General features: G+C 42.0%; 2 protein-coding genes and 2 long non-coding RNA genes across 5 annotated transcripts; 1 reads left to right on the plus strand and 3 right to left on the minus strand.

Annotated features, from left to right (window-relative positions):
- Positions 1 to 28: 28 nt before the first annotated feature.
- Positions 29 to 4,827, minus strand: LOC132203904 (uncharacterized). The gene is made up of 11 exons (XR_009442476.1): positions 4,613 to 4,827; positions 4,426 to 4,533; positions 4,228 to 4,352; positions 4,031 to 4,174; positions 3,856 to 3,978; positions 3,655 to 3,789; positions 3,423 to 3,587; positions 3,189 to 3,293; positions 2,794 to 2,992; positions 2,554 to 2,739; positions 29 to 2,498 (listed from the first exon to the last, which is right to left on the minus strand). It is a non-coding gene; the product is annotated as an uncharacterized LOC132203904 (long non-coding RNA).
- Positions 4,828 to 14,177: 9,350 nt separating this feature from the next.
- On the minus strand, positions 14,178 to 17,888 carry LOC132204090 (uncharacterized). Of its 2 annotated transcripts, XR_009442509.1 has the most exons (5): positions 16,978 to 17,888; positions 16,809 to 16,912; positions 15,738 to 16,312; positions 14,928 to 15,318; positions 14,178 to 14,735 (listed from the first exon to the last, which is right to left on the minus strand). It is a non-coding gene; the product is annotated as an uncharacterized LOC132204090 (long non-coding RNA). The 2 variants fall into 2 exon arrangements; XR_009442508.1 differs by lacking the exon at positions 16,978 to 17,888 and having other exon boundaries at positions 16,809 to 16,959.
- On the plus strand, positions 17,244 to 21,034 carry LOC132204087 (rab proteins geranylgeranyltransferase component A 1). Its single transcript, XM_059632343.1, has 9 exons — positions 17,244 to 17,486; positions 17,560 to 17,626; positions 17,690 to 17,887; positions 18,225 to 18,562; positions 18,612 to 18,831; positions 19,617 to 19,823; positions 19,885 to 20,009; positions 20,061 to 20,299; positions 20,357 to 21,034. Exons 1-9 carry the CDS (start codon positions 17,438 to 17,440, stop codon positions 20,492 to 20,494), a joined length of 1,581 nt encoding a protein of 526 aa, XP_059488326.1. The 5' UTR covers positions 17,244 to 17,437; the 3' UTR covers positions 20,495 to 21,034.
- A 46-nt stretch (positions 21,035 to 21,080) lies between these two features.
- LOC132204086 (dynamin-1-like protein) lies at positions 21,081 to 24,241 on the minus strand. Its single transcript, XM_059632342.1, has 13 exons — positions 23,906 to 24,241; positions 23,707 to 23,851; positions 23,428 to 23,636; positions 23,151 to 23,361; positions 22,990 to 23,090; positions 22,793 to 22,939; positions 22,580 to 22,743; positions 22,379 to 22,529; positions 22,111 to 22,326; positions 21,872 to 22,060; positions 21,612 to 21,822; positions 21,301 to 21,512; positions 21,081 to 21,243 (listed from the first exon to the last, which is right to left on the minus strand). The coding sequence occupies exons 1-13, from the start codon at positions 24,089 to 24,091 to the stop codon at positions 21,187 to 21,189; spliced, it is 2,199 nt and encodes a 732-aa protein (XP_059488325.1). The 5' UTR covers positions 24,092 to 24,241; the 3' UTR covers positions 21,081 to 21,186.
- Positions 24,242 to 24,458: the final 217 nt, after the last annotated feature.

Consider the following 24,458-nt stretch of genomic DNA (forward strand, 5'->3'; position numbering starts at 1 on the left):
ACCAATTCACAGAAACTATTTATTTCACAAGGAGTAACAAAAATAAAGTTTTTATTTATTAAAGGGTGAATTATTTGACGTGGGGTTTCTTCTCAGTGTCCAGCTCAGTTGGCGAGAGGGTTGCACACAGGAAGGGGTTGTCATTGTCAGGGTGTGCAGGAGCGGGGCACGGACCACAACCGCGCAGCCACACCTTCGGTATCCCTGACCTGTCACCTCATCCTCGACCTGGTCACCAGGCAAGACGCTCCGGGGAGGAAAAGTTTGCATGTCAGAGAAAGATCAAGACGAAAAGACAGAGACGCGACTGTGGCTTTAAAACTACGTTACTTTGCAAAAGAAGAGTAGGCTACGGTTAAAAAAAGCTGAAAAAAAGGGTTGAAACAAAAATACTGCCGTTTGCATCACCATATCCGAAAATTTCAACGCTGGCTTTTCACTTTTAAAAATTGTTTCTTTTTTGTATGTTTTGTGTAAATTTGGAAAATTTACTCTATTTTTTAACATCTCTGGATGGTTTGTTTTGGCCGCTGAAAAAATTAACAAGTCGAAAAGCCGGAAAGTAAAATTTGGGCCTTTTTTGGCCTGTTTGGTTGCCGAATGAAGGAGTGCAAAAAAAAGAGCCAGAATTTCTGCCTTCATTTGGCCTGCGTCGTCCGGCAAGTGGACGAACGCAGTGGACGCTCGGCCGCTGTGCAAAAGTGGCCGTTTGTGCGGCAAAAAATGGACAAAATTGACGCGCGCGAATAAGTTAAAATTTTCTGGAAGCTTTTAATTTATAATTATTTTTATAAGTTTGGAAATTATTTTTAGACACAACGCGCCAGATTCGATCGAGTTTTTTCAGTAAAAAAAAAAACTCTGCAGAAAATGGAAAAAAACTAAGATGATGAGATCAGGTGATTCAAAAACATTTGCAAGAGGAATGCAATCATTTGTAGGAATTCTGCTGCGGAGGAATTAATTCAGGAAAACAGGAAGCTGAAAAGAATAATAATCGAACAAATCTCTAGTGGATTTTTGTCTTCCAAACTGCATTTTTCTCCAATAGGAATTCTGAAAAGAAAAAATTTAAAATTTTCCGTCACCAATCGATGAATTAAAATTATAATTTTTTAAGCTTGAGATTATTTTATCTTAGGAAACCAATTGTTAGAGACTAAATTGGCTTGGAAGTCAGACCAGAAATGGAAAATAATAATCAGCCCAATAAATTAATTATTAAAACTCTTATTTCCAACTTTCATCGATTCCTACCAAAAAGTGCAAGAAAAAATATGGCAAAAGCACAAAATAAAAGAACGACCAGAGTTTTTCATTCAAATTAAGGCCTTTGACGTGCATTTGTGAATTTTATTGCGGTAAAATGTCGCGATCGAGAAGCCCGACCTGCCCATCAGGCGGACTGTGGGGGCGGAAATCGCGACGCCCTGTCCCGAGGGCTGCTTTCAAAATTCGGCCCGTCAAATTTCGGACGCCGCCTCACAGTCCATGGACGCCCGTTTCACAATCAAAGCAAGGCGTAAGAGAGAATTAAAAAAAAAACAAAATAAATACTTTTCATCCAAAAAGAGCGAAAATTGCTTAATGTCAAGTTGCGATTCGGAAAAGGTTGCTCGCGATCGAGAAGCCCGACCTGCCCGTCAGGCGGACTGCGGGGTGGCCAAAAACCCGCGGCTGGTTTTAGGAAAAAAATAAGATTAACGCCACCACCGCAAGTCCATGGACGCCCGTCAACTTGAATTTGGCTCAATATTCACCCTTGTGGATAATTTTATTTTTCTCGGCGCCGACCACAAATGTGAAGTTCCTCAACTGCGAAGTCTTTCTGTGCAAAGAATATTCTGGAGAAATCACACCACAAGCTGAACAAGAAGTTCTAAACAAAATTCATGTTTGCAGGTCTGAGACTGATTCTTTGCAAACTTGAAAACATCGAAAAGCACAAAACTATCTCCCAATTACAAAAGTAATTAAGGCTCACGAAAGTAAGAGTTTTTCAAGCAAAAAGTAGGGCTGATTTCTTAACTGGAAATCACATTTCCAAGGAATTTATAATCCATTTCATTTAAAAAAAATGGATCTTCTTCTATCAAAATTATTAGCACCTTTCATTAAAAAAGTGCATCCGAGAAGAATTTTTCAGTTCGAACAATATTAAATTTTGTGGCACACACCGCAAGGCCAAAAGCCATGACAATGTGAGCTTTTCAATTTTTTAATTGAATTTAACTGGCTCTCTTCGTGTGTTATTTTAACGGAAATATGTTTCGTTTACAATTAATGACGTCAAAAAGTTCGAAATGCTGACCAAACGCGCAGTAAAATTCCCTTTTTTTTCAAAGGCAAAACACTTGGCAATAAAAATTCTAAAAAAAGTGACTCTAGAAGACGAGAGTTGTGGAGAAAAGGCGAAAAGGGTTAGGGGAGGAACGGATTGTCAGCAACCAGGCCAAGCATGGTTGGCAGGAAAGTGATCGAGGCTCAGTCTTTAAGCGCTGCAAAGGTTGTAATTTGAAAATTTTGTTAAAAAAAAAAGAGGGCTGTACTTACATGCCACGCGGTTGCAGTCCGCGGACGCAGCCAGTTTTGTGTTCCAAGCGTCGGAGAGCGGATGACGCAAGAAGCGCCTTTGGAACACTCGGAGCCCGCAACAGGTTGTCGCAGGGCTTCTAGCCACACTGGTCACCTTGGGAGAACGAGGGCGACCGCCACTCACAGGGTCAGTCCCTTTGGAGCCTGAATATAGAATTAAGCTTTTGTTTCTCACTCCGAAATATGCAGATTACGCACGGCTTAGAATTGGCGCTGGTCGAAATTTGCTGTGAAGGTACGAATGGAGCTTTGGCGAAGACCTCCCTGGTCTGCTGCAGGTTTTGACCAAGGCTCGGAATCCTTCTTGATGGCGGCAAGAAGAGTTTCTTCCTCCGGTTTTCTGCTTTGTCACAGAAGTGGAAAGTGGGATGGCAGTAGCAATCTCAGCAAACGTTTTCTGAAATTTTCAATTATCAAATTACGGTCACAACTTAAATAGCTGTTTTTTGACGAAATTCATTTATGTCTTACAATTTATCGTTAAAAAAGACCCCAGCCTTTATGTAAATGCACAACATTCAAGAAATTTCAAACTTTCATCCTTCCATATAATTTTAACAATACCTTTATTCAAATATAATTGTAAATCTCACCTTGCAATTAACTTGTTGGCTGAAAATCCCACTTTTTTCAATTCTTGTTCAGCAAAAACGTCACAAGAGTCTCCTTCCCCATTGACAGGTCGAATTCTACTGCTCCTGATAAAAATAAGAACTTACAATCTTTACAAATAAAAAGACACATCACAATATAATTTGAGGAATTTATCCGCTGACTCCTATAAACCTTTAATGTTTCAGAAAGGTACAGGATTGGATTCTATGTACCTATTGGAAATCAAATTTTGTTGTCACTTTTTGACCCAAAGGCCAACGTCGAAGTGCTTCGAGACCACACTTGGAACGAGCACTCGAGGTCTGACCAGCCTCTCTGGTCTCTGGCGCCAGAGGACTGCTGCTGCTCCACATCTTGTCAAAGTCATCGACTTTTTGCTGTGAAATAAGAAATTTTACATTCAAAACCATTCAATAGATAAAGAAATTAAAATTTTAAGCATACCTTATATGGAGGCAGCAGGAATTCACAGAGGTAGGAACAAATTACGAATCTTGGTTCCTTCATCTCTTTTCTCCTTCAGTTAAGGTTTAGCCTTCAAGCCGTCCTCTGAAGGACGCCCACCATCGTTCATGTGACCTGAAATTTAATGAAAATATTTTTGTTTGTAGTAAAATGACAAAATGAACACAACAGAAATTATACCTTTATGATGGTGGTGAAGTATGACCGATTGTTTCGTAAGTCATTGTCTTGAGATTTGTCTGGCTCAAAACAGTTCACGAGACCTACAATACTGACTTCTTTCAAACACAGCCCGCCGAAGAGCTGATCAGAAAAGCAAGTTTAGATAAAATTCAAGTTGTGACTTTTAAATTACCTGGCTGAAAGAAGTCAAAATTCCAGTTCAAAGTTAGGAAGCGGCCTTTCGCAGGGCGGCTCTTCCTAGCTCTTCTCCTCAGGCAACCTCTTGCAAACATGCCTTTGAAGGCGACCTCTGAACTGCCTCTTCGGCGTCTGAAAACTGAAATTGTTTCTAAAATTAGTAAAGAACTTTGCAATGCAGGACAAAATTACCTTCAGGCAGTGGAGGATGTGCAGCAACGTCAGTTGGTTACAAAGATTTCGGTTTTTGATGACAAGAAAACCATTTTCTGGATAAAAAATCTTAAGAGTTCAACTAACTCCTCAGCCAGAGAAAGCTGCGGAACAAGTTAAGAATTTGTTAAATAAAAAAAAAATGATCTGCTCTTATAACATGTCAATTATTCTCACCTCAAAGAAACAGCTGAGGTGACAAAATCTGTGGTCATCCAAGACGTAAAAGACGATGTCAAAAGCCACAGTATTAAAACATTTGGCGCAGCCGGTTCTCTCCGTCAACTGCAAACAAAATAAACAAATTGCAATCAAGAATATATGTTACAATTGAGTGCTTTAAATTTGATTTAAGATTATTTACCTTTTTCTATCAAAGAGATCAACGTTCTGCGACCAACGAAGCCTTCTCTCCTCTTTTCTCGATATGAATTATGGAAGTCAGCCTTCAAGGCTGTGCCGTTTAGACATTTTTGCGCCTGTAAATTGTGGATGCAGGCGGCGCGTGCTGGCCTTTAGCGCCAGGGTGTCCTCCTCCCTGGTCCGGGGGCACTTGGTCGTTCCAGACCGGAAGTAGCCAGCGATGGCTCCCCATCTATGTCTAAACGGTCTCTTCCAATTCGAGAAAAAAGTATAATACGCATCCAAAATTGTTAATTTAAGCCACTTTGAAAAAAGGTCTTCCACGAAAGCTGTGGAAAAAGGAGAATTAAGTAAACCTCTCTAACAAATTAAGTTTGTAATTACCTTAAGGAAGATTGTGAAAATTTCAAAATTGTCAAATTCAGGTTTCAGAATATTTCCCGAATCTGATCAAGTGCTTGCAAAAAAAAGTGCACTTATTAACTTCAAGCACTCGGGTCTATTGGGAGAGAATCTCTTCTCAACTCAACGCCTCGGATCTGCAATCGACAAAAGAATTTGTAGAGAATTATGCAAAACAAACATATATTCCAAATATACCTTTAACTTGAATTTAGCAATGCCAGTTTTCAAAGTGGAGCATTTAATTTGAAGTGTCCTTAAGTCTTGAGGACTATTTAAGTGTCTCGTCTTCCAAAATTGATTAAAAGCTTAACTCGCAAAAGAAACTAAAAAATGCAGAATGCTTAAATATGTTCAAACTATTAATATATTAAAAACTATTGTACCTTCTTTCTTTAAGATGAAATGACAAAACTGGTCATCAAAATTTAAGTAAATATCCTGATTGGTTGCAGGATTTGGTGTGAGAACTGCAGCAATCAAAGATGATTAGATTTCCGCAGCTTTTGAGCAGATTAAGGGGCAGTTCTCAGCTCAAGCAAAAACTCTCCAATTATTTAACATTCCATTCTAAAAATTAATTAAATTCAGATTCGTCGTTCAAATGTAGTACATAAAGACTTACCATGATGGGAGGAGAGTGTCTGCGCCTCATGCAAAGACACAAGGAGCGGCCTTGCTTTGTCGGCTCTCCTTGGCATGTGTTGCACTCGGACTTGATTTATCCAAATGGCGCAACTAACTAAGATTGAAATTAAACCAGCATTGCGATAAAAAATAGTTAAAGACAAACAAAATTAGTACCTTTTTAAAGATGTTTTCCTTTTGTCTGGAGGTTTGACATCCCAACCACTTGGCTGACAAAGAGAGTGAAAATCAAGCTGTCAGCTCATCGACGCTAAAAATTAATTTTTCAGTTAAAAGATCTTAAACACAACGAAAATTTTTACCAAAGATAAGGAAGGGACGTTCTTTATTCCTTGCTCGAGTATTTCCAAAAGGGTGGAGAGCAAGATTAGTGACAGTTTTGGCAATTACGCTGTCACGGCAATTTAGACGAGACACTTTTGATATTTAAAAAAAAAAATGTGATATGATTATGAATGATGATGTTATGTGAGAATGAGTGATGGTGTGAGATGAAAGGGAGTGAAAGACAAAATAGAGGAAAAGGAATTAGGAAGGGAAGAAAAAGCCGGAGCTCGACTGCGATGACTGCGCCTGCAAATAAACCCGGTATTGCAGTCTAACAAAAGGCCTGGAGCATAAATAAAAAGTAAAACCTTTACAAATAAGAAGAAGTTCTTAGGATTCCAGGACTTTCATAACAGGCAGCAGATTTCCTGGACCTTGTCGGAGCACTGCAGCACAGGTTGCCCAATGGACGAGGCTTTCGGTGCCAGTTTTGGAGCCCATGTCGTTCTTGGTGTGGAAGACTTGATTGGCTTCCGGGGCTCCACTGGCTTTCTTGCAGACTCTTGATGTAAGAGGGCCTGTTCGGAGAGTTGCCCCCTATCGGTTGTGCAGAAGGGTTTGGCAGCCGGGGTTTTCTTACCTTGCCCTGCTCTTCTCCAGAGGAAAGGAAGCAACGGCCCAGTGTTTACCCTTTCCTCCAGAGGCATCTCCACTGCCTCGGAAGGCAAGCTGAAAACAGAATTAATTATCCTAATGAACTCTCCTCTAAATTCTTCGGCTTACATTATTATAGGCAGTGGAGGGCGCTCTTTTTTTTTAAATTCTTTCATTGCAATTAATAAGACAACCTCAGCCAATAACTAAAAAACAACGGCAAAATCACAGAATCGAAACAGAACTCCTTCATTAAATTCAAATAGATCTTGTCAAAATATTCATACTTTACGCACCTTCGAGTAACTGGCTGAGGGCCTTAGGGCTGCGGGGGAGACTCGGTCCTTCGGTTCGATCCCCCGCTCTTCTCCAGAGGCGACAGGGGTGCAACGGCTCAGTGTTAACACCTCTTCCTCCGGAGGCATCCCCACTGCCTTGGCAATCGCCATCTGAAATAGAATAGATTTTAATGAACTCTTCATTCACTTCCCATATATTTTTTACTTACACTTATGGGCAGTGAGGGAGGCCTTTCCACTTTTTTTCCCCACCAGAAAAGAACCTCAGCCAAGACCTGCAAAATAATAATAAAAAAAATCTTGGTTAAATTACATTTTTTTTTTAAAACAACAAAAATGAATTTATTTGAATATACACACCTTAAAGTCCTGGCTGAGGTGCCTATCAGCAGGGGAGACTCGGTCCTTCGGTTCAATCCCCCGCTCTTCCCCGGAGGAGGCGACAGGGGTGCAACGGCCCAGTGTTAACACCCCTTCCTCCGGAGGCATCTCCACTGCCGAGACAATTAAAGTCTGAAAAAACAAAAAGAAAGGGATCATTTAATTGAGATTTTTTTCTTCCTCTGAGAACTCTTACCTTTTTAGGCAGTGGAGGGTGACCCATCAGACCTACGTACGCTTGTTTTTCTTTGGAAGCCAAGCTCGATTCTGCAGGAAAAATATAAGAACAAATAAATTAAATGGTTTATAAATCATGATATTACTTAAGTTTCTTTTAAAATGACTTATATTAAGGAAATAATTGCATTTGATTCTACTTACTTGAGTATTGTGGCCAAAGTGCCTCTGCCAGCGGGGGAACTAGTCAGTCATTTCCGCTTTTCAATCCCCCGCTCTTCCCCGGAGGCGACATAGGGGTGCAACGGCCCAGTGTTTACACCCCTTCCTCCGGAGGCATCCCCACTGCCTTTTGATAATTTACATCTGAAAAAACAAAGAAAGGGACCATTTAGTTGAGATTATTTTCTTCCTCAGAGAACTCTTACCTTTCAGGCAGTGGAGGGTGACCCATCAGACCCACGTATGCTTCTTTTTCTTTGGTAGCCAAGCTCGATCATCACGTAGTGTACCTGGAAAAATATAAAAAGAAATAAATTAAATGGTTTTTATAAATTAAAATATATGTTAATTAAATTTCTTTTTCAATGACTTAGTTTGAGGAAATAATTGCATTTGATTCTACTCACTTGAATATTGTGGCCAAAGTGCCTCTGCCAGCGGGGGAACTAGTCAGTCATTTCCGATTTTCAATCCCCCGCTCTTCCCCGGAGGTGACAGGGGTGCAACCGCCCAGTGTTTACGCCCCTTCCTCCGGAGGCATCCCCACTGCCCATTGACAATTTCCGTCTGAAAAAAACAAAAAAGGGACCATTTAATTGAGATTTTTATCAAACTCAAAGAACTCTCACCTTTCAGGTTTGTGGCTCATGTGGAGCGGCAAGATGGCCTTTGAGCTGTCGTCAGGTTGCACCTTGCCAGCTGACTTCTTCATCAGCAATGCAACAATTCCGGCATCAGTGAATTGACCTCCGTGAACTGCCACTGAGCAATCGCCGAGAGTCTTGTTCGGGTTCTTGTGGTTCCATCGATCGATTTCCTCATCCTCCGCAGACTCTGATGCTTTGTACACCGGTGCTTCATCTCTTCGGAGGTATGTCGGTGGCCCAAGTTCAGATACTTGTCTAACCTTTACTCTGTTCAGAGGAATTAAAATTACTAATCAATATCAATTACAAAATTTGTAGCTCACATTTGTAGTAAACAGCGCCAGATTGGCGTTGCGCGAGAGGCAGTAGGCAATGCGCTGCTTGGCCTTGTGGGCAGCAGCTCGGGATGTTCTTCTGACCCCTCCTTCAGGAGCGGGCCAGTGGCCTCGGCGACGGACTGCAGGGACTGGTGCAAGGACTGGGGCGACAGCTGCAACTGGGACATGGACCGGGGCAACGGCTGGGGCAGCAGGACCAGCAGCACCGTGGACCAACAACTCAGCAAGGTCGAGTTTCTTAAGCCGCACGATTGGTTGCTAAAACAAAAATGATTAAAAATAAGTAAGTAAAACTGCTACACTCTGTTGAGGTCTGAGAAATGAATGAAATTGAAGATTTTTCAATTTACAAAATGCTCACTTACAAAGTGCAGCGGCAATTTTTGTGCAGCAGAGACCACTGGAGGTAGGTCTGCTGCAGTTGGTGGGGAGTTGGGGGCCAAAATGATTGAGGCCAACACTGGGGCAGCAGGTTGGTCAACTGCATGGTGGGCCACCAATTCAGCCAGGCCGAGCCTCTCCACACGCACGATGGGCCACTAAACAAAAATAATTACAAATTAAATTCTAATGAAACTGCTACAGTGTTAAGGTCTGAGAAATGAAAAATTGAAGATTTTTTAAATTACAAAATGCTCACTTACCACTTGCAGCTGTTTTTGTTGTGCTGCAGACACTTGGTCTACAGCAGGGACTTGGTTAGCAGCCGTAGGTGGAGCCTTCGAGGCCAATGGAACTAATTCCGGAACCGGGGCCAAGGGCAAGACCAACTGTGCCTGATCGTTTGCCTGCTGGTCTTGCTCAACATCATGAATATCCATGTCGACGCCCCGGTCGAGAAATTGCTCTTGGTTCTGTGAACAATTTATTAATGGATTGAAATAAAAATCAGTTTTACTAAAACTTCAGCCTAATCCACAACTAAATTATTGCAACAAACGAAAAATACAGAAAAATTAATACAATTTACTTTCTTAGTGAAATAATCTTGCAAAAGTTTGACTTTGGAATATTATTAAAAAATTTGTGTGAATATAATTAAAAATATTACCTGCGGAGCATCAAGCAATGGGCTTGGTTGGCGAGGCAGGGCGTCCACAAGCAGACCACTTGGCGGAGGTGGCAATTCTGCAGACGGATTGTTGGATGGCAGGACGGACGCCTCTTTGTCCTGATCGTCCAAACCGACATCGCAGTCGTCCGGCAGAGGTACGTCCTGCACACAAAATCAAAGAATGATTTAAGAAAAAAAGTAAAAAATTATTCATTGTTGAAATGAGATAACAGTTGATTTACTTACCAGCGGATCGTTCAACTTTCTGCGATGGCGAGGGGGCTCCGCGTCACTTTCCTCGCAGCTGCCTTCGTAATCCTCGCCATCGCTGCTGCTCTCTCTCTTTCTGCTCTTGCCACTGCTGCTCTCGCCACTGCTGCTCTCGCCGCTGCTACTGCCTGACTCGGAGTCTGATGCAGCTGTTGAGCTCTCTCCGGAGCTGCCAGTGGAAGATGCGGTGGTGTCCGATCCGCTCTCCTCACTATCACTGGCGTTGGTCGAAGAACCGCTCTCCTCCTCGGAAGAACTCTCGTCCTCACCCGAAAGTTTTTGCCAGCGCAGCTGCAACAAAAGGTAGAAAATATTGAGAACTTTTGTTCGATTTAATTGATTGTACGTTGAGAATATATGAACCAAAATAAAATAAAAGGGAAAAAATCAGCTTAAATTTATATTGCAAAATTCAGCAGCATACAATGGCAACAAATAGAGAACAAGTATTGGGTGTCTGCAATTTAAAATGCATAATTTACCTGCCAAGCTTTGGGCCCAAGTTTCGGGACTGCACAAGAAGCCGAGGCCGGTGCGAAGGAGCTAGAAGAGGAGGCGTATTTGGCAAAGCCTGCAGAGGACAGGGCCGGTGATGGTTGAGGGCGGCTGCCTTCCAGGTGCGGCCTCTTCAGCGCCTGCTTCGGCCTCCTGGCCTCAACCTGGGGAGGATCAGGCCTGCTCGTGACGGCGGCCGCTGGCTGGGGTCGGTTCACGTCAGGCTGGGGCTTCTCCAGCGGCGGGAAATCCGGCCTGGAACGCGCAGGGCTGCGGCGGTCTTCTGATCCCTTTTGGCGATCAGAGACCTGCTTCTCACGACGTTTGGGAGCAGACGAGGCCAGGCTGGGGCTCTGCACGCAGACCTTGAGAGAGGCCGAAGGTCCAACGGCGAAGAGATTCATCAGGGCAGACCTGATGGGCTCCGTTGAGGACTTGGCCGGAGGAGCTGCAGCAGGTTTTGGCTTTGGCGCAGACGCGACAGCCGCAGCGTAGCTCATGATGGCGGGTGCGTCGGTGCTCAGGGTCGGGATGAAGCGTGCAGCCTTCAAAAGGGGCCTCGGACCCTGCAGGTCTGGGGTCACGCGTCCCCTTTTGCCGACAATAAACCACTCGTCCTCGTCCTCTTCCTCCTCCTCCTCGTCCGAAGTTTCGGCCGCCCTCTTGGGCGCCGAGTTGGCCCGAGAGGTATGGGCGCTGGTCTTGTTGCCTCCGCGGGCCGGGCTCGTCTCCTCAGAGTTGGAGGACGGAGCGAGCTCGCGGCGCCGCTTCAGCAGAGGTGCCGAGTTGGCCCCACCGCTGGACTGGGGGACCAACTGGGCCTTGGGCTTCTTGCCTCCGCGGGCCGGGCCGCGCTCCTCGGTGGAGGACGGAGCGGGCTCGCGGCGCCGCTTCGGCAGAGGTGCCGAGTTGGCCCCACCGCTGGACTGGGGGACCAACTGGGCCTTGGGCTTCTTGCCTCCGCGGGCCGGGCCGCGCTCCTCGGTGGAGGACGGAGCGGGCTCCCGGCGCCGCTTCGACGCTGCACTGTCGGCGCCGCGGCGCTTGGCGGCGGTGGGGCCTTGGCCGATGGTCTGGCTCGGGCCCACCGCGGCCGCCGCGGTCGCCTTCGCCTGGAGTCGAAGGGAGCGGCGGATGCCGTCTGCAAACAAACAACAAAAACAATATTTATTAGAAAAAAAATATTGAAATAATTCGGAACAATTTTTTAAATTGAATAATTATTTAAAACACTCTCGTCAGGTACAATATTCAACATTTTGCAGTTGGATTTTTATAAATTTATATTGCAGAAAATATAGATGAACTTCTGATAGAAAGCGTCACGGCTTCTTGAACTCTTCAAACTTTTTGATTTTTGAATCTATTTTTCGTACATTTTTCCGCTGCATATTTTGACGAGTTCGGCCACTCGAATCTCTGTCGACAGAGAGATTTCCCAGACTGCAGATTCTTCCATACTTTACTTTTCAAGCAAACGGCGAAATTTAACGCGATTTAACTGACGTGTACGTGTGTGCAGATTTTGACACAAGTTTCAGCTGGAAAGGAAAACAAAACAAGGGCGGGGCAACTCCTGCCTCCCCCACCCCTCCAGCAGGGATGCTGCCGCAGGGTGCCACCTTCAGGGCGCGAAGAGCAATAAATCAAATTAATTTAGGCTTTAGGCGCCAGCACAAAAACATCACCATAATTAATACGAAAACTCATAACTTTGCTAAATATATAAGTTCTCAGAAAAATAAAAAAATTGCATATTTTTTATTTCCGCCGTAATTTTACTTCCTTGATTGTTTATTTTTGAAACAAAAAATTAGTTCTTCTCATCTTCACAGGAGCAAAATTAGTTAAATTATTGCATCATTAGAAATTTAAAACTCAAATAAAATTCATCAGAGGAGAAAAATTAGCCAGTTAAGTTTTTCTTTTGATTTGAGATGGTTTGATTTTTTTTATTCAATAACCTTTCAATCGGTTGTGATAATTTTAAACAACTAAATTTTTTATTGTTATTTCAAGAGTGCTTTCAGATCTCTCATGTTTCATTTTAAGATAATTAAGAGAATATTTTAAGTGAGCTCAACGATCGATTCGTGAACAAATTATGCAATCGAGGGTCATAATGAATTACGAATTTTTTCTCATTCTGGAAATTTTTGCGACGAGCTTAAAATTTGAGACGAGGCAAAATATGTGACCCTTCCAATCACAACAATTCAGGTGAATCCCCAAATTTTGACTTGTTTTAATTGAAAATAAGTTTGAAAGTTATACTAAAATGACTAAAATAATAATTCACTTTCTCTTGAAGATGGAATTCCTCGTGCCTCAATGAACTCGATTTTCATTAAACGTTAATTAAATTGCGTAATGTGGGACAAACGTTTTGCCTCCACCTCGGTTCTGCAATTTCGTTTTGCCGCGCGGGGGTGACGCCGAGCCACAGCCGACAAGATCAGACCCGTTTCGCGCTCTGGAACTCCGTTTTCCAAATCCTCTCTCCCCTCCCGCGCGACCAACGCTGCGTGTTTAAACACGAAATAAATCTGTTTCATTTCGTCTACCCAAAGGAATTTCTGCATTCTGCAGTTTAGTTTTTTTCAAAGTACACACGGATTCGTAAATTAAATCTCCGAATGGTGATCAAATCTCGGAAAATCGTACATAACAATTAAATTTTTAACAAGAAAAATCTATTTCAACGATGAATATTCAATTAATTTTCAATATAGATTCACGCTTGAAACACGAAATCAAATAAAATAGAGACCGCATGGAGCATGAACGAATCGCCATTTTTCGTCCTCCCGAAAAGTCGCGCAAATTTTATACAAATTTCGGTTAAAACATGCAGATTTTTTTATAAAAAAAACAATCGACCTACCTCCCTCGCTCGCAGGCACTTTCTCTTTGGTTATCTTGGACATTGAGTGAAAATCAACGAAAAAAGCTCGGGGGGCGACAATGGCACTTATGCACGGCACAATATCTTACGGAGCTATGAGGCCTGGAGGCGCTGCAGCCGCGAGCCAGTTTTTTCGCGCTCCGGTTTTTCTTGTTTCGGCCAACCGGTTTTCAATTCTTACGACTATTTTGCTTGCGGATTTTCTCGCACGAAACCGTGATTTTTCTGCAAATTTCGATTTAATTGCTACTTCAGTATGAAAAAATAATAATATCCACCGCAGAAACGAAATTTAATTTGGAATTTTCTGTTAAAAACCGAATTAAAAAACCGGCCGCAACGCTCCTTGCGGCGAAATTCATCAAATAATGTAATTCGGAGTGAAATCAAATACTTTTGACCTTGGAAACTGCTCTGATTAGTCTGATTTTCACTTTGCGGAAATTCAGCCCAATTCGACACGGCTCGGACGCGTCATTTATCACGTTATTTCTATAATTGAATAATTATATGGACATAAAAAATGTTTAAAATAAGTTTGAAAGCTAAAAATGAAATTATTAATGAAACAAAAAAGTTAAAAGAATAATGAGAATAAATATTTTTACTGTTAATTTTCTTTATAATATATTAAATTCAAATTATTTTAACTAAAAATACTATTAAAAATAAAATAAATTGTTTATTTAAAAGATCATCCACTATATACTATCCATAAAAAACACTTCAGTTTTATGCAATTGAACCATTATATATTTTATTATAATTAAAATTGCAACTTTTTTTCCATTTATCCTTACAAAAAAGACATCATGATACATAACCTTTTATGACCAGATAAAATCAAACGCTTTTCAGTTTGAATTTTACAAAGGTAGACGACATTTGTAAGAAATTTAAAAATTCTTGGCAAAAAACAAAATTGCAAATTAGAAATTAATAAAAGAATTCAAATTTATTCAGCTTTATCTCAAATTCGCCATAAAATGGTTGCATGAGGAAAGGTCGAAAATCTTGAGGAGGTGTCTGACTTGTTCGTGATGAACCTCGCTATGGCTTCAAAGAGCATAAAATGTTCTTCTCAGGGTACTCAACGTCATGCGGCATACTTGGCAGCTTCGCCAGCCAGGATGCATGGCCGGCTGAAAGAAAGCAGAAGAGCGGGTGTTCTGTCGGCAGGACGCAGCTAGGTCTCTCCATTAGGACGAATCCTGCAGGGACTGCTGCTCGAAGGTGGCCGAGAGCAAGGTTAAATTGGCGCCCTTCTCAGGTTGATCCGCTTATATCGGGCAAGCAAAAAGCGTCCAACCTTGCCAGCTCCAAACTCTTTCTCCTCTAAACAATTAATTCTTCTCAAATTATAGCCTAGAAGATCATGCATAAGAAAAAATTGAGTTCATTCCGCACTTTTGAAGAAGTAATGTATGTTTGAAATAGCAAAATTTACTCATTTCTTTAAGTTGAAATTGTTTCAATATAGTGAAAAGAACGCTTAAGTCCTCAATAGACAAATGCCAAAACTAATAAGAACTTCAATTTGAAATTTGTGATTTTTACCTGATGCAAACAAATCTATCGGCAGACGAATAAATTTTCCCTCCTCAGCGAGGGTAAGCATTTTGCAGTCTCGGTGCAAGTTGTTGGTGGTACTGCCAGAAAAAAGCCAGGACCTCTTTGATCTTTTTCAGCTAAAATTCTTTTCTCAAAATTTGCTTTGGTGAAGGCAACAAGGTCGTCCGCTGCTGGTCAGAGTTCTTTGATTTCGAGGACGATGACACCGGTAAAGACACCCTTTTTACGCCCAAAGTGGCGTTGGCCAATTTTACGACAGCGATGATCTTTTAAATCTTGTCAGTTTTGCATTTACATCGAGTGTATTACTTTTGATACCCGTGAACACCCAGGACGATGGACAGGACGGATCTTTCTTTCAGATTGCACTAAATTGCTGAAATAAAATTTGCACTAACTTATTTTTTGTATATTATAGAAATGGTGTAATGAAAACACAAATAATTTGAAACTTCTGCTCAACATTAAATATAAATTACTGTTTTGATACTAAAATAGATGACCATATAAAGCCAAAATATGTTGGTTCGAATTAATAATTGGTCACAAATTAATAATTTGAAATTACACAACAGATCTTTTCTTTCATTTCCATATTTTAAATAATCCTAATCACAATTATAAATAATTTTAATGGTTTTAATTGATCTAGAAATGAAATAAAGCAATTTGCAGATCTCGAAAATCATATAATATAATGTTGACGGAAAAGATATGTATTTCAACGAAATAATTTTTAAATAGTAGTTTTAAATTTCCGGATCAATAAACTTGCAAAAATGTGTATGGTCTTACCAGTGAAAAATGCAAATTTCTCACATGCGCTGCATCATCTGCTGTTTGCCCCAAGAGCACACCATTAGATCAACCGCAGATCTCAGCAAGAGGTTTTCCAAATAAACCCTGCCAATAAAGGCTTCTCCCTGGAAGAAACTCCTTTGCTCTGTTTTTATGCGTTGACGAAAGAGATTTCTCAAATGATGAACATCCGCCCGGAACAAATTTTTGGCCAAATTAACCTTCGCCTTTGGCCAAGCAGGTGAGGGAGGATGCGTCTGTGAAGGTCGCGTACCAACACCTCTCCGGGTCAAAGCGGTTTTTGTTGTCCGCACCCAAAAGGTTGAACGAATAAAAGGTCTGATCAGCACCTTTCAGGATACGACCTGGGCCGACAGTGAGCGAGAGGTGCCATGCGCCTGCCAGGGCGCAGGGCGATTTCTCTTGAGCAAAATTTCGAGAGTTGAAATCTCCGGCCGATGAGAACTTTGGTGGCGTTCAGTGCAGCAGGAAATGGGACGTTGAAAAAAAAACACATCCAAATGAGAAGGCTGCCCATGGCTGACCTGCGTCCACTTTTCATCTCGTGAAACCTAAAATAATAAATAAAATTAATTTGTTGTAATTTATTCAATTTACAATATCAAAATATGCGAATACAGCAAAACAACTGTTCATTTTTTGCAAAATAAAAGTAATTTTCTTTTAACTAAAATATGAGATTGTGTTTAATAAAAAAAAAAAAACTGCATATTAGACAAGATTACAAAAAAGTGTTTTGTAAAAAAAATTTAAGCTCTCAATATTTGAATTCTTCAACTGATTAGATCGGATTAAATAACAGTAAAGTAATTTGATATTTAATTTTTAATCAAATTTTGTAATAATTGAAGTTAAAATCGTTAAAAAAAACCTCTTTATTATGCGGAATTGATAGAAATATTAATTAATTTCTGTACAACAATTAACTTGAGAATTAACTTAAAAACGAACACACTAAACAACTTCTAGCTGAAAAATTAAAAAAACATCATTGTAATGTTGCTTGTTGATATTTGATATAGGAAAGAAAAAGTTGGAAAAAGTCACCCAATTGTGTGCAGAAGGTCAGTGATTTTGTCGGCGCCTCTCAAGATGCGGCTCCAGTCCAACTCCTCCTCGTACGTATTATTATTGTCAGCATTTGATTTACTCTATGATTTTTCAAGTGCGCCTGGCTGAACAACTGCATAGTCGAATGACAAATAAGATGACTCACCGGCATTCTGAGTGAGACTCGCTCGCAGCGACCAAATAAGAAGGCAGTTCGAATTACAATGGAATGTGTTCCTTTCTTGCCTTCCTCTCTGCACGGACGCACAACTTGGAAGAAAAACTTTTAAGAAAAAAAGTTCTCCCGAATCGTCAAGCAGTTCTGTGCCTGTTCCGACCGGTTTTGGCGAGTGCAGCAAGTGCGGTCACGTGACCTGCAAAAAGGTCCACTTGGGTGTTGCTCGGAGGTTGGCGGCGCTGCCGTCAGTGCCGTCAGTGGCGCTTCCGGCAGTGTCTCGATTCACCACCATCAAATCGCAGCAATAAAAGAGCCGACTTTGGGAATTTAAACTTTTAAGGGCCCGACCGAGATAGCAATTCCGCCGCATTCGTTCGTCTCGGCCGCCGAACGAGCCTCCCGCCGAATAGAGTCTTCTTCTGCCGAATTGGGCTAATTATCGAGAGAAATGGGCGACGAGTTTCCGAAGGAGTACGACGTCATCGTCGTCGGCACAGGTTTGCAATTAAATTTTCCACCTTTTATGCATTCGGCACTATTATTCTTAATTGTTTAATTTTCGGCACGCAGGAATGACCGAGTCGATTTTGGCCGCGGCCGCGAGCCGCGTCGGCAAGAGGGTGTTGCACCTGGACAGGTACGTGCGTGCGCCGAAGCGTGTCGAATTCGAGTGAATTAATCGACGTGGTTGATTTTGCAGCAACGAGTACTATGGCGGCCTGTGGGCCTCGTTCAACTTCGACGGCCTCCAGCAGTGGGTCAACGACTGCCAGAAGCCCAAGGACGAGACCGAGTGCGCGGCCAGTCCGCAGCTGGACGCCGGCGAGACCGCCGTCCGCATGAGGGTGCTCAACCCGCCCACGGCCACCAACGTCAAGGAGCAGTGGCACGTCCCTGAGTATGACTCACTCTCGCACCTTTCCAAGGCCAACCCACATTCCGATCAAATGATTAAACATCAATTTAAATTTTATCAAGCCCGGAATATTTAAAACATTTAAAGTTGAAACTTTTCAAAATAGAAAAAATTTGCTAATTTTTTCAATTTTTCCATTTTTTAATTAATAAGATTTTAAAAATAAAGCTAAAAATTACTCATTAAAGAATAACATTTTCAACAAATTTAAGCGAAATCTTTTTACATTCAATTTAAATCTGTTGATTTTGGACAGAAAATTCCCATCGAAACTTCAAAATTATTCCTCTTTTTTTTATTCTTAAGTTTAAATTTCCAGGCATGTTGAGAGTTCCGGCGAGGAGGGGAAGAAGGCGTGGAGCCAGGAGGAGGTGAAGAAGCTGTACAGGAAGTTCAACATCGACCTGGCGCCGAAGCTGCTGTACTCGCGAGGGGCGCTCGTCGAGCTCTTGATCTCGTCCAACATCGCGCGCTACACCGAGTTCCGCAACGTGAGCCGCGTGGTGACCTGGCACGACGGCAAACTGACCCCGGTGCCATGCTCGCGCGCCGACGTCTTCTCCACGCAGAACATCTCGGTCGTCGAGAAGCGCATGCTGATGAACCTGCTGCAGGAGTGCACCGAGTACGAGAGCAACCCGGACAAACTCAAAGGCACTTTTCTAAAAATAAAAAGATTTTCTTTACTATAATCGAATTGCAGAACATGAAACGCAGACCTTCTTGGACTTCCTCAAGGGCAAGAACTTGACTGACAACCTGATGCACTACGTGTTGTACGCAATCGCGATGGCCACCGAGGACACGCCCTGCATCGAGGGCATGGCCCGCACCCAGAAGTTTCTGCTCAGCCTCGGCCGCTACGGAAACACGCCTTTCTTGTGGCCCATGTACGGCAGTGGCGAAATTCCTCAGGCCTTTTGCAGGTTCGACTTTTCAATCATCCCGATTTATTAATTTTTTCATAACTCCACGTTGCAAATTAATTTCAATTTCAGATCATTGGTTGGTGTTTTGTTAGGAACTTTTTATTCTATTCTGACACACTCTTTTGGCATGGGTTCAACAGATTTTGACAATAATTGGCAAGAATTATGGACAAGTATGAAATTTGCATACTTTACTATGGGGCTCAAAATTTGATTTTTTTAAGGGGATTTTTAAAATTGATAATATCTCAGCTCCTGGTAAAGATAGCTCATATTCCTCAGTCATCTAAATTGTCAGGAATGAAATGCCCTACAAATTTGCAACAGTAACCAAGGTCAAAGGTCAATTTTCAAGGTCACCTTTTGAAACCTAAATATTTAATTAATCTGCCAAAATACCTGGGATATGATTTTTTTTAAATTTGAAAATATCCAAAAGTTGACTTAATTTAGTTTTACTCAACATATAAAAAAATGATAAGATTTCCTCTTTTCCTTTTTGAGATATTCTTGTTCGAAGTGTAAAAAACGTGGTTTTCCGAGCTATTTTTATGGGAATTTAACTTCTCTCCTGCTACACCAGCCACTTCTTGTCAAAAGCGGTTGGTCAAAATAAAATAAAACGTGCCTTAAACAGTTTCGTTACTTTGATAAAATAATAATGAAATTAACTGGAAAAATCTTCATCGTCCATTTAATGCACTTAAAAATTATAAATTTTAAAACATGATCCTATGTGTGTTGTAGTTTTGCTCTGAAATTTTCTTTAAATTGTTAAATAGGTTGTGTGCTGTGTTTGGGGGGCTTTATCACCTGAAGCGAGGGGCCGAGGCGCTGGTCGTTGGGTCTGACAATGTGCTGCGGGCGATCCACTCGGACGGAGAGAATCTGAAGACCAATTATCTTGTGATGGGGCTCGATTACGCCCCGAACTCGTTTCTGCCTGAAAATTCCCCTGGAATGTCCAGAGCAGTCTTTGTGATTGACGGGTACCGTTATTTAATTCAAAATTATAAAATTAATCAATTTTTTTTTGTTCTTTTCAAACAGCTCCATTTTGCCGGCCGAAAAAGAGCACCTGACCCTTCTCGAGTTTCCCCCTTCGGAGGAAAACTCGGATCCTGTGACGATTATCGAGGTTGGATCTCTGACGCACGCTTGTCCCTCAGGACTTTGTGAGTTGTTCCAAAGTTAGATGAGATTAATTCTGACGTGCGTGGGTCTAGACATGGTTCACATGACGACCAAGCAGAAAGGAAGTGCCGAGGAAGATCTGATGCCGGTGGCCAAAAAGCTGCTCAACTTCCCCGGGGACGGCTGCGAGTCAAAGCCGAATCTCGTCTGGTCCATGTTTTTCAACATGAACGACACCTCCACCTGTGATCTTGGTGCCAACACACCGTCGAACTTGTTCCTCACCTCGGGCCCTGATCTAGATCTTGACTTTGATTTTGCCATCAAGCAGGTCTGTATTTATTTCAGAGACGATTAATTTTGTAATTTTGTTTTGGTTCCAATGCAGGCTAAGGAGATCTTTTGCAAGATGTACCCCGAAGATGAGTTTTTGCCGAGGGCGCCGGACCCAGAGGAAATCATCCTGGACGACGACGAGGAGCCCAAGAAGGAGGAGAAAGCTGTCGAGGAACAGCCCCAAGAGTAAAGCAAGTGATGAGAGAGCACACGCTTTGGCTTTTTATGCATTCCTTCGACACTCCTTAATTTATTAGATTTTGATCCACAAAGGGCGCGTGGCTCTTTCTTTTTACCCTGTTATCGTAACATTGTCAACTGATGCACTTAATATTATTCTGGTCATGCCTACTTTTGGTATATTTTTGTATAAATACTTTCGTTTGTTCGATTCGGTGCTAATGTTCGATTCGATTCTGTAGAGCAGCAACCCTTTCTCGAAGTGCAGTGTGGCGCAGCCACGATTTGTGAGATTTACGCTTTGATGCTCAATTATCATGAAAAAAATTAACGCATTCATAAGCTTGGGCGGAGTTAATATGTGCAACCCCTAGAACTGAATTGGAAAAGCTGCATTTTTGCAAAAACCATGTCAAGTAACGAGTATTCTGCTTATTGTGATCTATATATGCTTATAGTAGCTGACTTCATTATTTGTCACAAGAACAACAAGATTTGTGTAATCACCAAATAAACTTTCAGCACCTACCAAACTGTGTATTTTGTTTTCTTAAACCAGAGAGCCAATTAAGAAATAAAATCATTTGTAATTACGAATTACAAATTATTTTCTTTGTTGTTTAATCAATCTTTTATTCAAAAAGTCTATTCAACGCTAAAATAATAATGGTTTTCAGTTTTCAATACTCATAACTTGCATTTCTACCACATGTGCGTTTCCCTGATCTCGCTGAGGATGAGACTCGCCTTCTGCAGCGCCTGTTTCAAAATTACCAAGCATTAGAAAAATTTAATTATTTTGACCAAAACTTGGACCTTGAGCATGTCTGCTGCCTCTTTGCGCTGCCGAGCGATGTGCTCAGATTCATTGAGCAGCTGCTCGGCGTGGTCAGACTTGTACAAATGAGCCACCAGCTCGGATTGCAGATTATCTTTAACAAAGTTGACCAAGAAGTGCATCACAGCCTTGGGCACGCTGTCCTGAATCGATTTGCGCACAATGTAGAAGTACGACTTGATCAGATGTTCTATAAAATTTACACAAAAATTTATTTATATTTAATTAATTAAATAAATTAACTAATTATTTAAATTATTTAGAAAATGGTCTTAAAATAAAATCGCACCAATGACGTCGCAATCTCTCTGTTCCCGATCGGAGAGTTTCCGGCTGCTGGTTTGCGACGGAACTTCCGGAAGCAAATTGACTGGCTTCTGTGGAGTCAGAGGCTGGCGCATGTCCATTGTCTGGTTGGCCGCCGAGTATTCGTTCGAGTCATTGTCCAAAATCCTTGCCAAACCAGTGTCATTCAAATCTCCGTTCACTTTCATCGCGTTCTGCATAAAAAAAATGGTTTAAGAAATTTATCGAGTCAATTGAGAATACTTTTGGAACTTCTTGGCTTCCAGGGACAACAGTCAAGCCGCGCGAAATGTTTCTCCTGTTTGCAGGTCTATTCATTCCCCTTTCGTCGACAGCACTTTTCAACAACGAAGTGACCAAAGCTGCGTCTTGGTGGAAATCAGGGTGTTTGGTGTTGATGTAGGCACTCTCGATGGCCACAATGTTTTCAATCTGAAACACCTTTTTTATTAGACAAAGAATAAATAATTATCTCAATCTACCATTGCATTTGTGGTTGGCAGTCTTCTCCGCAGCAACTGGGTGACAACATCGACGATTTTCTCGTAGAGCTTTGGGAAGCGCAGCATTTCCTGCTGCACCTCGTTGCCGCAGTGCTGGATGATGCGCTGCATCTCCTCGTGGACCAACTCCACACACCGCAGCGACGGCTCCTCCAACCGCCGGATTTGACGCTTCACCAGCAGTTCGAATGAAACCTGCACATTTCTCTCACTCAAAATATGTTTAAATCTGAAAAGAGAAACAAACCTCGGGGACAAAGAGAGCCGGTCTAGGGCCAGTGGCGTTGTGGATGGCAGTCAAAATGTCCATCTTGGTCAGGCCGGTCAGAGGATGGATTGAATCCAAAGTTCGTCCGAATGTTTCGTGGAAGATGTAGCAAATTCTCGCACCTCCACACCTGAATCGAATTTTAACAAAAATTGCAAAAAAAAAGGCAAAATTTATTACAGTTCTGTTGTCTCAATGTTTCTGGACGTTCCTTCGATGGTGCAACAATAGGCCGAAGCAAACTTTGTAATTATCTGCAGAAGAGTTTGGCTTTTGTCGGCCACGTCTTCTCCATACGAATTCAAAACACTCTGCACTTGAGAAACCATACCATTCACTCTGGCCTGAAAGAAAATTGATTAAAAAAAAAACTTTAAAAATTACTCGAATTACTTTTAAATCAGGAAGACAGTCTCTAATGTAATGCATGAGCAGGCGGTTCAGAGTTTTGGCCAAATACGGAGTGCCATTTCTGTTGGCCAGAGTCGGGTACTTCCTTTGCAGAAAAGAGGCTTCGTCTTTCAAAGCGTCTTTAATGGGCTAAAAATTTGTGTCAAATTTAATTCAGAATTAATTTTAACAAAAAATACTTTGCAGTTCATTATGTCCTGCTGCGATCTGTTGACCACTCCAATGATTCCGAGCTTGACGGGAATCACTCTTCCACACAAAATATCAATGGCATCAGTTCCTGATACAAATTTTGTATTAAAATCTCTTGTTATTTTTTTTTTTTAAATTATAAACGGACCAGCGTCCATCAAGTCGAGCTTAGTCAGGACGGCCAGGGTCCTCCTGCCGTCAGGGTCAACTTCTCTGGCAAGTTTGACACTCTCGGCGGTGGCCATGTCTGTGTTGGCGGTGGCTACAGCAAGGATGATCGAGTTCGGGTTGCAGATCATTTGGAGAACAAGGTCCTTTATCTGAGCTTCGATGTCTTCAGGCTGCTCTCCGACAGGAACCTTTTCGAATCAAATGAATTTTCAAAATTACAATTCTGCAGATCATCTTTTAACTAAATTTGTTACTTTGGTTAGACCGGGGAGGTCAACGAGTGTCAAGTTGACGACCCTGTTTGAGAAAATTTTCAGTCTGATCGGTTCGACCGAGATTCCTTTCTTGCTTCCTGCAATGCGGTCCGTCTCATTGTCAATCTCTTTCCGGATTTCCTCAAAGTCCGTGTAAACTTTGTCCTTTGTGTGGAGGAATTTTCCCCACTCTTCGAGGGTCAGAGTTCCTAGCGGAAAAATTTATTTCCATTTATTTTATGGATTGATTTTAATTATTTCATGAAATTTTCTACCGACCCTCTTCCTTTGAGCGGTATGTCATGTCATCCTTAGGGGTGTAGACCAGTTGCAAGATCAAAGGTCTCCGGGTCACGATGCCCGTTCCTCTCGGCAAGAATGACCTTCCGACTAAACTCTCGATGACGGAACTTTTGCCGGAGCTCTGCAAACAAATTAATTAATAAGCGAAGAAGATGATTTGTTTCTCGAATCCCACCTGGGTTCCAACAACCACGATTTGCGGAAGCTGGATCGAATCGGCTCCGACGGTGTTGAAAACGTCCTGCAGCTTGTTGATCACCGGAATCAGGGCTTCCATGCTGCTCAGTTCGCTGGACAGGAAAAGGTCGCGAAACGCAGGCACGGGATCTGCATCAATGGGCGAAAGTGTTAACCCTCTCATGAGACGAAACTTGCGTTTTCTCGAGAGCCAGCAGTGAAAATGGAGCCGCGCAACAGAGGAAAGATCACAGAGGCTTTGTTTTGCAAAACATTGATCTTGGCATACAATCAACGACAAATATTCAATGAAAGTGGCAATGAAATCTGAGCAAAAGCAGATCAAAACAAACCTCAAACTCGAACGGAAAGCTAAAGCACGCAAAAATTGTTTTGTTTTAGTCTAGAACGTGCCAATTTTCCGGTAAATTCATGCCCGATTTTGTAAATTCGCCAGATTCCCTCCCTCTTAGCTTTGGGGAAGGTTCCAGCAGTTGGCGCCACCGTCCAGTGTCATTTGCTCAGCCAATGGGAAGTGAGCAGAGTCGTGA

This window comes from Neocloeon triangulifer, unplaced genomic scaffold (genome assembly GCF_031216515.1).
Source record: "Neocloeon triangulifer isolate White Clay Creek 2 clone unplaced genomic scaffold, ASM3121651v1 ptg000020l, whole genome shotgun sequence".
Classification (NCBI taxonomy): Eukaryota; Metazoa; Arthropoda; class Insecta; order Ephemeroptera; family Baetidae; genus Neocloeon; species Neocloeon triangulifer.

Coding starts and splice junctions, on each gene's coding strand:
- LOC132204087 (XM_059632343.1), top strand. CDS start 17,438: ATGGGCGACGAGTTTCCGAAGGAGTACGACGTCATCGTCGTCGGCACA. Junction 17,487..17,559: donor CGTCATCGTCGTCGGCACAG/GTTTGCAATTAA, acceptor TTCGGCACGCAG/GAATGACCGAGTCGATTTTG. Junction 19,824..19,884: donor GCAGTCTTTGTGATTGACGG/GTACCGTTATTT, acceptor CTTTTCAAACAG/CTCCATTTTGCCGGCCGAAA.
- LOC132204086 (XM_059632342.1), bottom strand. CDS start 24,091: ATGAGAGGGTTAACACTTTCGCCCATTGATGCAGATCCCGTGCCTGCG. Junction 22,327..22,378: donor CGGCTCTCTTTGTCCCCGAG/GTTTGTTTCTCT, acceptor AGAAATGTGCAG/GTTTCATTCGAACTGCTGGT. Junction 22,061..22,110: donor TGCCAACCACAAATGCAATG/GTAGATTGAGAT, acceptor AAGGTGTTTCAG/ATTGAAAACATTGTGGCCAT.